This window comes from Schistocerca nitens, chromosome 8, assembly GCF_023898315.1.
Source record: "Schistocerca nitens isolate TAMUIC-IGC-003100 chromosome 8, iqSchNite1.1, whole genome shotgun sequence".
In the NCBI taxonomy this organism is placed as follows: domain Eukaryota; kingdom Metazoa; phylum Arthropoda; class Insecta; order Orthoptera; family Acrididae; genus Schistocerca; species Schistocerca nitens.
Genome location: NC_064621.1, coordinates 562,535,901 through 562,549,116, shown reverse-complemented (window position 1 = coordinate 562,549,116; position 13,216 = coordinate 562,535,901). Strand labels below are relative to the sequence as shown.

The following is a 13,216-nucleotide window of genomic DNA, read 5'->3' as shown; positions in this document are numbered from 1 at the left end:
ACTGATGATGGTCGAAGTAGAGAGGATATAAAATGTAGACTGGCAATGGGAAGGAAAGCGTTTCTGAAGAAGAGAAATTTGTTAACATCGAGTATAGATTTAAGTGTCAGAAAGTCGTTTCTGAAAGTATTTGTATGGAGTGTAGCCATGTATGGAAGTGAAACATGGACGATAACCAGTTTGGACAAGAAGAGAATAGAAGCTTTCGAAATGTGGTGCTACAGAAGAATGCTGAAGATAAGGTGGGTAGATCACGTAACTAATGAGGAGGTATTGAATAGGATTGGGGAGAAGAGAAGTTTGTGGCACAACTTGACCAGAAGAAGGGATCGGTTGGTAGGACATGTTTTGAGGTATCAAGGGATCACAAATTTAGCATCTGAGGGCAGCGTGGAGGATAAAAATCGTAGAGGGAGACCAAGAGATGAATACACTAAGCAGATTCAGAAGGATGTAAGTTGCAGTAGGTACTGGGAGATGAAGAAGCTTGCACAGGATAGAGTAGCATGGAGAGCTGCATCAAACCAGTCTCAGGACTGAGGACCACAACAACAACAACAACAACAATATCGGTACTCATACGCTGATAATGTCCTGTTGATATACGGAACAATTCGATACAAAAAGAAAAAGAAGAAAGGAAACCGCACGATCAGGCCCTGAAGACCATGCGACAATCTTCCGACCGCCGTATCATCCTGAGTCATTCTCTATAGAGTGTGGAACTGAGGTGTATGGAGGTGGTGGTGGTTGTGATGGTGGTCGTGATGGTGATGGTGGTGGTAAGGTCCTATGGGAGCAAACTGATGCCGGCCGCGGTGGCCGTGCGGTTCTAGGCGCTACAGTCTGGAGCCGAAAGACCGTTGTTGTCGCAGGTTCGAATCCTGCCTCGGGCATGGATGTGTGTGATGTACTTAGGTTAGTTAGGTTTAAGTAGTTCTAGGGGACTGACGACCTAAGATGTTAAGTCCCATAGTGCTCAGAGCCATTTGAACCATTTTGAACCAAACCGATGGGGTCATCGGTCCGTAGGCCTACACACTACTAAATCTAACTTAAAGTAACTTACGCTAATGACAGCCCACACACCCATGCCCGAGGAATGACTCGAAACTCCGGCGGCGGTAGCCGCGCGAACCGTTGCAAGGCGCCACAGACCTCGCGGCTAACCAGCGCGGCAGGTGCATGGAATCAGCACAGCGCACTCCCAGCTGTATTCGACGTTTCGACATTGGGCCGCTACATATCAGGCTTCCTCATTTCTACTTTGTACATACCTTTCCTCGGTAATACAACGTACTATTCTTTTCACACGTCTTGTCAAATAAACTTAACAAAACGAATATCCATTATTTTTAATAACTCATAGGTACGTCTCCTCAGCGAAATTAGATGGTAAGTACTTAACTAGGTTTTGGTGATTTCATTTTCACTTCTTGACATTCTATATATCTCACACATCCGTGTCTCTCTCTCTTCATACAGAAGGTAAGTGACGAATTCATAAAATGGCTTAGTAAATGCGAATAATCATCTGAACCAGATGCTCGAACGAGAATCTTTGAAAATGGTGCCCGAAGTGAATTGGCTTATTGGCTCTTAGGCCCAATCTTTTCCTGCTATGACACGTAGAACATTCTAAATAAATTATTTGTTTTGTAATTCGCCTTATTATTTTTTGCAATGATGTGGGCAGCATAATTCTGTGGTATCAGAATCAGTTCTCAATCTTTTTCGGTTCAAAGTAGTTATGTACGGAAAGAGATACAACGTTTTCTTCATTCTCCTGACAAACGTGAGATTTGTCGCTTAAAGCGTTAATCTTGCTTACCTCTCTTCGTTTTCCTGTAACTGTAAAATCCCTGTGTTACCTCTTCCAATGATCTCTGACTAAATGGAGGAGTCCTTGGCTCACGGTAATCCAGATGGAACCACTGCTTGGCAGAAAGACCATGTACCATCTAACAACGAATGTTCGAAACGTTTTCTTCATTATTTGACTCTTGGAACAGGTCTAGAGATATACAACAGTGTACCGAGAACGCGATAGTAATAAAAATGCATTTTGTGAAGAAAATACACTTAGAACGTTTGCAGCGAGGTACTGTCGTTGCAAATTATTCCGAAGAGCAGGACGATTTGAAGATGAACACCACTTGGCACAAAGACTGACAGATGATCCTTAGAATAAATGAATACAGTGCGACACACGTACGTAGACAGAAAAAAAAAAAACAAATATCGTGTGACTAGACGATCGGCGATCAGTCTCTGGAATCAGCTGTAGTTGTCACGTAACTAGGAGTATCTCTTCGGAGCAATTTAAACTGCGACGTCCACATAAATCCAGACGTCGAGCAAGGAAGATGATGGAGTGAGATTTACAGGTAAAATGCTGTCGATGTGTAATTCACCCACAAAACAGGTGTCATACAATACCATCTTTCGCCCTATTCTTGAGTATGGTGCGTCGATCTATAGCTTTAACAAGTACGTTTATCGGAAAAGAGGGCAGATCGAAGAAAATCTGCCCTGTTTGTCATGAATCTATGCAGCCAGCGCCCAGCTTTCATATTGCTAAAAGATCACATTCAGCGTCATTTTAATAGCCTTTACGTATGAAGTGTTACAAGACTTGCAAGGAGACTGTAAATTATTGGAAAGAATGTTGCACTCATATGGACTGTTCATACTATAGTGGGAATCCATACCAAGTAGTAACACGAATAGAGTATGAATGCAGATGAACTAATAAAATCTTTACGATCGACTTTGTCATATTCAAATGAAAACTCAAAAGCGATCAGTAGAAAAGTAAACATTAAATCTAGATAAGGAACACAAGTATAGATATGTGCAAATCGTATTTACTGCTACAGCAATAGTTCTTAGTACTTAAATACTCCACATGTTTCGTGACTGAAATTTATTTACAGATGCTGTAAGAAACATTTCCATCATAGGTAAATTCTTCCGGCGGTGTAGCAGTTGGTATATTTCATGTCCTACTTCGATTCATAAAAACGCTCGTAAGCTTCAGCAGTTGACTGTCCATTTTCTAAGCACGCTTCTGATTTCAAGAAACGTAGAAGAGTAGAGAGCACTATACACAGACATTTAATTACTAATAGAATTAACAGGACATGGCAAATATTCTACATTGTACTACTAAGTAATGTTGACAACTGTCTGGATACTGATAGGAATAAAATTCCGTGTACAGGCAAAGAAAGACCTTTTGTTCCATATATCAAAAGGTCTGTCAGCATGTGAGGCCTCTCTTGATCTCTTAAACCCTTTGTACACCAGAGACTTGCTTGTGCCGATTGGAAAGATACTGCAGCGCCGGTAGCGTTTTACTTCTGAACTGAGTCTCGCTTGTCACAAGTGCTCCTCTTTGTTTACACGTTGGTGCCAAAATTGTGTATGCCAAACGCTGTCTTCTGTACTGGTGTGCAGATTGGTGCAGAAACTTTTTGTCAGATACCCGTCAACAGAATGTCACGTTCCCATTAGACAAATTGGCAACATGTATTTGTTTAGCCCTGTATTGAGTTGTGAAAGTGAAGTGATGAGGGACGGTTCATCTCACAGAAAGTTGGAATATAGTCATATAATAATAGTAGAGTTAATTAACGGTGAAAAGAGAATTCATGACCAATTTCGGGGCCAATGGTCGTATGGTTTGTTTTGTATACTGCTAGGAACTGAACGACTGGGAAAATGTGTCTTAGACACATTTCAAGATATCAACATTTATTTGCTGAAGAAAATATGTACATTCAGATCACACCAAACAATACTTAGAAGGCATTGGGTAGTGCCATTTTGCTTTATCTTTCTTGCCTTATTTTTACTGTAGGGGCCAAATAATGTAAGAAGTGTATTTTTGTCCTTCAAAAGAGCTATTTCTTTAAAGAAACTATTTTCATTACTGTTTTCACTTACTGCATATAGCAGGCTTTTGCCCATGTATTGTAAAACTTTTTCCATCAGGTTTTTGGTTACTCTTGTGAGACAATCATCGCAGAAAACGTGTAGAGTCCTCAAGCAACAGCCGCCATTTTCGACGAAAACAGAGAATAGAATAAAGAATAATAAGACACAAATGCACAAAGTCCGTTACTATGCCGTGAGTGGTCACTGCGTGAAATAGATTAACTTTCGATGTTCAATGACGACACCAACACTGCCCGTTTGAACGCATGCGCAGTCTTCAGCTCGCTCAGGATTGCAGAACTTCGTACTCGGCACAGTCAACTGACCACTGGCGTTGTTGGCGAAGCTGACATGTGAAGTGCTCCGTGACAACCAGTCAAGTTAAATAAGAAAGACGCTCGTATAGAACACGTTGTAGAATGAACGTCACGATGGTAGGGCACAGTGATCCTCAGTGTTGGCCGCACTGTGGACCTACTGCTTGTCGGAATGAAACATATTTTGTTCGCAGGCGAGGACTACCGGCTGCAGGCGCCCAGAGCGGAGGCTGGCCAATCAGCGCCGAGCCCGTCGCCGACTGGCGGGCCTGTGGAAGGGGTAAGTGTGATTACCCGCCAAACAGCTCTCCGGCGCAGCTCTCCTCACAACGCATTCTCCACCTGCGATCTCTCTCTCTCTCTCCGTGCATGATACGCCACGCATTATGCCTTCATTTTCAGCCTCCTCCAACATCCGCTCGTCACGTTGTTCACCAGACGAACAATGGCCATGTACTGTACACAGACAACTTGCACGTGCGCCGTCTGACGTCCAGAGCCTGACGCTGGACGGTGCGTATGTATTACGTAATTGCAGATCACACAACCTTTGTCTTCGTGAGGGCTCGTAGCATAGCTATCACGATCGTTTCCTGGCAATGGTGTTCGTTTCTTTACGGCACTACAACGTTATGATCGCAATTTATGACATTCCCTGAGTAGTGTGGTAGTAACACTTTACATCGACTGATCAAGGTTAAGGGAAATACACAGCTGAGCTTATGTCATCAACTTGTGCGTCTAACTAATGATAATTGAATAAGAAATTAATTATGTTGCCATGTATCATGATAATGAACGGTTCTGTTTCTTGTTGTCTGAAAACGATATTCACAAGCTAGGTGAAACATGTGAAATAAATCTTCCGCGCTGCAGCAAAGTAGTTGGATTCTTCACAGAAGCAAATGTCACAATTTGATTTCACAATAATCTCTGATATCCTGGAACTGTTCACCTGTAAGATGACTTAAAAATATTCTCCAACATTCGCTTAAATGTCCTCTCTTCGACAAAATCCTGCAGCCTACGTCTACATGTATAACCCGAAAGGCGTTGTAAAGTGCACGGTGGAGAGTACATCGCGACAATATTGTCGATTTTCTTTCCTGTTCCTTTCGCTTATAGCCGGCCGAAGTGGCCGTGCGGTTAAAGGCGCTGCAGTCTGGAACCGCAAGACCGCTACGGTCGCAGGTTCGAATCCTGCCTCGGGCATGGGTGTTTGTGATGTCCTTAGGTTAGTTAGGTTTAACTAGTTCTAAGTTCTAGGGGACTAATGACCTCAGCAGTTGAGTCCCATAGTGCTCAGAGCCTTTCGCTTATAGTGTGGGGGACTACTGGCTGTCGAGATCGCTCTCTGTCATTCTCCGTAACGCACGTACACCCTAGGCCAACGAAGGCCAACAAATGACAGATGGTTCAAATGCCTCTGAGCACTATGGGACTTAACAGCTGAGGTCATCAGTCCCCTAGAACTTAGAACTACTTAAACCTAACTAACCTAAGGACATCACACACATCCATGCCCGAGGCAGGATTCGAACCTGCGACCGTAGCGGCCGCGCGGTTCCAGACTGAAGCGCCTAGAACCGCTCGGCCAATCCGGCTGGCTCGAACGACAGAGACTGGATTCAGCCGAATATTGGTCGGTGGCGCACTGGCATTCGAATTCTCATGCACACAAACGAAGGGTTTGAGGCCAAACGATACGGCCATGTGGAATCGCAGTTGGCTCGTAACTTGCCATTGTTGCTCCTGTGTTGTTATTGTTGTCAAGTAGCGTATTAATTATATATCCATTAATAGTCACTCACAGTTTCGTTTGTTTCCTTCGTCGTTTACGACGAAAAGATAACATTAAAGCCACCATTTTCTTATCCACGTCGTGCATATCATTCTCTAATAGCTGGGTTATTTCCCTTCAAGCGTCTAGTCTTTTCAGTTTATTTTTACAATCGCAGTTCGTAGTTGCCGATAAACATTCCTGTTCACGATAAGGCTCTATCAGCTTTAATGCTGTCTCTATATTCCACTCTACACTCCAATATTTTTAAAGACAATAAAACACATCCTTAGCCAGTGAAACAGCGAATGTTGAAGTTTCCCACGATAGCCGCAATCAGTGTTTTATTAGTAGTTTTGCTGATTAGTGTAACAGTCAACTACCGCACTTCAAACTGTAAATTCCAGAGCTTCTGGTGGTGTTGGTTCGGATTAAAGAACGGAACTGGTCAATAATGCAAACTAAGTGCGACTTGTGGCTGCCCTTGAATACACATCCAATTTAGAGGCACACTGACGTCACAAAAGTCAAGGTCTAGCAGTACATACATACACAGATGAAGGTAGTATCGCTGATGATGATGATGATGATGATGATTTATGGTGGTGGGCGCTAAACAGCAAGGTCATCAGCGCCCTTGCATTAATGTTTGACCGAAGATGATTTCCTCAACCTATGGACGAAAATCAATAAACTGGAAAACTACGTGTCATCCCAGGAACATGCAATGTAAAGCAGCCCCAAGAAGGTGATGCTCAGAAAAGCCCGTAATAAAACCGCAGCGTGACACAGCGGGATCACTAAAAATAATTATGGATAAATTACCTGGAAAGGTGTTGTTAAAAAGTGACAAATAACCGTGGCTGGATGACGACTTAGAAATAATACCTGATCCAGCCACTCGGTGACACTTTACAGGATAAAATATGGCGTTTCAGTCTTCGATCGCTATTCTTTATTTTCAATTACCGGTTTCGGGCTAGCTGCCCATCTTCAGATCTGTTAGACAATGTTAAAAATGTAATTAATAAGAGGGATACAGTTAGTGATAAAAATATCTTAGTTTACAAAAAGAAATTTTGGAACGTATTAAATGCCAACATACCATATGTTGTAGTTACAGAGTAACTTGTCCGTACGGAACACTAAGTTCACTGTCATAAGTAAAGTAATTTCAAGCTGTTAAAACATTATATCGCAGTATTTAAGAGTAACCTGACTGGTAACAGTAAAAAGTGCCTTCTACCTATAACAATTGTGCATCTGTTATTTCGACGAATGGCGAATATTCTTTTTCATAAAACAATTTTAAAGGTAATAACATATGAATAATCTTTTTGAGTGGACCATGAAACGAAAAATTTTTCCATTAATTTAAAATTTCTTTATAAAGAAACATAAAATATAATTAAGATGTAGATATTCTTCCGAAAATGTGCGTTTGCTCTTCTTTGTTTTACAATAATTCCGGAGTATATAAGATTAAATGTGCTGAATGTGACAGTTATTATATAGGACAAACAGGGCGGAATTTTGAAATTCGATACAGGGAACATTGCAGTCATAGCAATCGAACAGCATTTGGAACACATGTAAAAGAGAGTAGACATGAAGTGAGTAATATAAATGAACAAATGGAGGTGCTACATAAAGCTCCAAAAAGTCTCTATCTCAACGTGCTCGAAGAGATTGAAATATACGCACATCAAAGAAAAAACCCCAGGCCTACTACTTAATGAGCAAAGTGATTTTATGCACAGGAATTATTATGAGATTTTTAAAGACGTGTTTTAGGCTTACTCTTGAATGCAACAGCACGCCCCAGTGAGAGACAGCTACAGCGGAGCGGCCCTCAGCGTACTGGCGGCGAGGTGAACTGGGCGCGGCGCAAGACAACTCGGCGTGGCGTTGTATACGTTCTGACGTAGGGAAATCCGCTCCACCACCAATCAAAAAACAAAGAAGAGCAAACGCACATTTTCGGAAGAATATCTACATTTTAATTATAGTTTATGTTTCTTTATAAAGAAATTTTAAATTAATGGAAAAATTTTTCGTTTCATGGTCGACTCAAAAAGATTATTCATATGTTATTACCTTAAAAATTGTTTTATTAAAAAGAATATTCGCCATTAATATATACCGCGAAATAACAGATGCACAATTGTTATAGGTAGAAGGCACTTTTTACTGTTACCAGTCAGGTTACTCTTAAATACTGCGATATAATGTTTGAACAGCTTGAAATTACTTTACTTATGACAGTGAATTTTGTGTTCTGTACGGACAAGTTACTCTGTAACTACAACATATGGTATGTTGGCATTTAATACGTTACAAAATTTCTTTTTGTAAACTAAGATATTTTTATCACTAACTGTATCCCTCTTATTAATTACATTTTTAACATTGTCTAACAGATCTGAAGATGGGCAGCTAGCCCGAAACCGGTAATTGAAAATAAAGAATAGCGATCGAAGACTGAAACGCCATATTTTATTTAATGAACGATCGCGGAGTACCCAGTGAGACAACCATGTCTAGTTTTGATAAACGCCGGCCGAAGTGGCCGTGCTGTTAAAGGCGCTGCAGTCTGGAACCGCAAGACCGCTACGGTCGCAGGTTCGAATCCTGCCTCGGGCATGGATGTTTGTGATGTCCTTAGGTTAGTTAGGTTTAACTAATTCTAAGTTCTAGGGGACTAATGACCTCAGCAGTTGAGTCCCATAGTGCTCAGAGCCATTTGAACCATTTTTTTGATAAACTTTACAGGATTTTGGGAAGAGTTCCGGTCACACACAAAATCTTAAGACACGAACAACACTCGCCTCGCTATCGGTTAAAATATAGTTTGTAAGAGCTGAGGGTAGTGTGGCGCAGACCCCACGATCCCATGGACTGAAGCTGTCATCGAGACACTGTGCAAACTAGTGTTCACTCCATAATAGTGACGGCTGTGTTTACGTGGAATGGACTGGCTCCTCTGGTAAGAGGTACTTGGAGCCGTTTTCAGCCATTTATGGACTCCACGTTTCCAAACAACGACGTCATGTCTTCCAGCCACAGTTGTTCGTGACTTGTTTGAGGAACATTCTCGACAATTCGAGTGAATGATTTAGCCACCCAGACCTCCCGACATGAATCCCATACAATATCTGTGGGACTGAATCGAGAGGTCAGTTCGTGCACAACATCCTGCACCGCCAAATATTTCGTAATTATAGACGGATATAGAGGCAGTATTTCAGCAAAGGAGTTCCAACGACTCGCTGAGTCCATGTCACGCTGAGATGCTGCACTGTGCAGCGCAAAAGGAGGTCCGACACAATATTAGGAGTGCATATATTCCGAAAAACATTGTAAAGTGCATGGTAGAGAGTACGAGGCGCCAACACAATCGATTTTCTTTCCTCTTCTATTCACGTACGGGGGCGAGGTAATACTGACTGTGCATATCGATATCTGACCCTCTTTGTAACAGAGCGGTCAGCGTGGCGTGTAGAGGAGCACGGTTCGATTCCCGGTAGCATCAGGGATTTTTCGTTGGTGGGATAAGCTGGGGCTGGTACAGGTTGCACTCAGTCTGGTGAAGCCAACTGAGGAGTTACTCGACAGCTTATTAGCGGTTCCGAAGTCGAGAACCAGACAACAATCGGGAGAGCGGAGTACCATCCACATGCCTGTCCATACCGCATCCAGTGACGCCAATGGCAGAATGTGTCGCGGTCTGTCTGGCCAGATTGGTCCAGTGCGACCATAGCGTGGAACTTTTCGTTACCTTATGTCGCTCTATACGAGCCTTAAACTCTACTATTTTATTATGATAAACCACAAACGAGCTCTACGGTGGTGGTAGCATAATGGTCGCAGAGTCTTCTTCCAATACAAATGGTTCAAATGGCTCTGAGCACTATGGGACTTAACATCTGACGTCATCAGTCCCCTAGAACTTAGAACTACTTAAACCTAACTAACCTAAGGACATCACACACATCCATGCCCTAGGCAGGATTCGAACCTGCGACCGTAGCGGTCGCGTGGTTCCGGACTGCAGCGCCTTGAACCTCGAGATCTTCCAATACAGAGCCTCTAAATTTAGCCAACAACTTTTCGCAAAACAACGTCGTCTTTCCTGCAAAGATTCGCATTTCAGTTCCCAGGGCATTTCTGTTGCACTATCGTGTGGGCTATACTGACCTCTTAAGAAACCAGCAGCAGATCTCTAAATTTAGGGACAGAAGCTGAAATAATATTTTAAAGCTTGTGCCGCAGCAGTGTCTTGAGTTCGGGTATCTTGCTTGCTAGACAGATATACTAGCCACTACACTACGGTGGTATTACAGCTACCGCACGGCACACCTGGCCGCCCTAGTCGCACGCACTCCCTCATAGAAACGTCAGTCCACGTCATTTGCATGTTTTCCCCTTCTTAAATCGTCAGTACTGCCGAGGCTCTCCAACACTGGAATAACACTCCAGCTTTGTAAGTAACGAGGAAAGTCTGCCTTAACTTCAGGCAGAGGTGATGTATTGATCTGAAGGAACTACACTTTTCGGGAGACATATGAATCTCTAATTTATCTTCGATTAGTTCACCTACGTTTGAGGTACAGACAGTATTTCCCAATTACGTACAAAGCTGGGATGCTGTTCCAATATCAGAAAGTCTTGGCAAGATGGATAGTTTCAGAAGGGAAAATAGGCTGAAGATGTGAATTGAAGGTTGTGTTTGCGAGGCCAGTGGACTAGAGTAGTCCATGCAGCTGTGGCAACCACAACACGGCGGCGGTGTAGTGGTTAGTACGTCTGCCACGTAAGACAGAGACCCACGTTCGTATCTGCCGGCACGGAAGCTCAGCGTATTCGGTTAGAGAGTTAGCTACCCTCTGTAATAAATAAAACAAATTTAAAAAAAACAGGATGGATCGACGAACAACGTGAACGGGTGTCATCGGACGTCCGCCCCAAACAAATTCAAAGAAAAATATAGAAAAAAATAAGATTAAGAAAATGCAGGCTATGGGACAAATTTTACTTCATTACTTCAGCTTGTATCCTTATCGAAGGTAAAGTTGAGACTCATATATCTCCAGGAAAATGTAACTCTGTCACTTCGACTGTTTTCATGCCTTCCTGATAAGACCCCTAAAACCGGAATACTACTTACGAATCCATCTCGTTAGGTTCTTCTAAGCTATTTCGTTTGCACAATATTACCCCTAAACACACGATACTCCCAAGAAAGGCGAAATACGAGGCATAAGCCTTCTGCACTGTTGAAAAGCCAATTACGTTCTGTGTACAATCAAATGTTGAGCTACCAGCATGTGCTTGAAGATGAGGCCAATTGTCCTGCTAAAGCCTTCTTATGACGTTTCAACACTCACAATTAAGTGAGGAATCTCGAAATGAACTGTAATGTCCTACGAATAAGGGGCAGTTAGATGAAAACAAGACAGGTGGAAAATAGTAAGAAAACTGTTTATTATTTCAAAAGTAATCTCCATAACTCTTAATACATTTATCCCACTGTGAGCCACGACAGTCAGCAGCTTCATGGATAACTGTTTGCGGTTACCTAGGGAACCATGACAGTACTCAGGTGTCCACCTCTTCGTCCGAGGTAAATTGATGACCAAGAGTGTCTTTCTTCAAAGATGGAATTATGAAAGAATACGGAAATCGCACGGGGTTATATCAGGACTGTGAGTCTAATCACGTGGGCCTGCCCACGTGTTGCCAAGGTTATTTCGACTACACTGCAGAATTTTCTCTGGGAATCCCTTACGCATCCTCCATACAGTCCGATCTCTCCCCAGTTGGCAATTTTTCTTCTTGGCAAATAAGGCGCTTCATCCTGATTGGGGTTCATTCGTAAATCCGTCTGAAGTTAGGGCACTGGAGGTGTTCAGCTTTAACCGTGGATTACGCACTGCACAGTTTAACACTATTTGCAACGCGAAAATTAGCGTCGTACTACGCGTCTGTAGTTTTTTTCTGTACATGGGAAACGCTTAGTAGGAATTTTCACGCATTAATAAATCACATGGATGACAATACTCCGTCATACATTGTGGTGTGAAGTCAAACTTCCTAAGGTCATTATTGCCTGAGCTATAGGTTACTTTCCAAAGACAAAATTTGTGTGAAACTATCGTAAAATCTTTTTTACCGCACTGCTCGGCAGTTAGCGCCAGGAGAACAACGAAACTACTGCAACAATGCCCAAGAATTCTTTCGTACCGAGAAGAATAACCAACCGCGCGATTAATAAAACTCGAATACATCTAGTGCGCAGACTTACCCTCTATTTCAACCCTTGTTGCCTAACTCTATACGTACAATAATACATACTACTACTAAGTAAAAGGGAACTATGCGGCAGGCACTTTCCATGACGTCTGCTCGATAAAAGAAATAAGGAGATCATCTGCAGGCGCCGGTGCTTTCGTAGCAGCAAACTGCAGGCTCTTAAGAGATACAGGTGTCTGAGAGACTAACGCCACGAGAGGATGGAATAACGGACACGAGCGTACTATCATCAGGCACTTTCACTATACAAAGGGGCGGCATGGGTAAGTACTGGAGCATCGTTACGATACCTCTGCACACAGGAATGGCGGGGAGGTGCAACGGCGGTGGGCAGAGCGGCCAGGTACGCTAGCCAACAAACCTCCTGAAGCGCTGCTGAAACGCCACAGATGCACTGAAACAATGAAAATAATCAGATACTTGAATGGGCAACTGGACTTGCTAAGAGGGCAAGTAACGACATCTTACGCTAAAGGCCGAATGGAAATCTGTAGTACTGTACGTTGTTGTTCAAAGTTGTTACTAAAAGTCTAGAAAACTACTAGAGCGATTTACTTCAGATTTTTACACAATACTGTAATAAACGTTCGGATGGACATGGGCTGCATATTTTTTTAATATATATGGTGCATAGATCTATATTTACCATATAAACGGGTGAGGTCATAAAAAATCTCGACAAATTCTTGACCAGTTTACTTCAGATATTTGCAGTATACTGTAATAAACCTTCGGATGGACGTAGGCTACAAATTTTAAATATACGTGGTACACAAATATATATTTAATAGCTACACTACTGTTCAAAGAGAAGTCCTTACTTACATTGTTACCAACACTCTCTAAAAGTTCTTGACCGATTTACTTA

The 13,216-nt window shown here is 42.4% G+C and overlaps 1 protein-coding gene across 1 annotated transcript in view; it reads left to right on the top strand.

The window, feature by feature from the left end:
• LOC126198721 (zinc finger protein basonuclin-1-like) overlaps window positions 1–13,216 on the top strand; it is a 345,685-nt gene that overhangs the window by 35,365 nt on the left and 297,104 nt on the right. Inside the window, exon 2 of the mRNA XM_049935240.1 lies at window positions 4,451–4,536. Coding sequence (XP_049791197.1) covers window positions 4,451–4,536 — 86 coding nt within the window. The remainder of the gene's footprint in view (window positions 1–4,450; window positions 4,537–13,216) is intronic.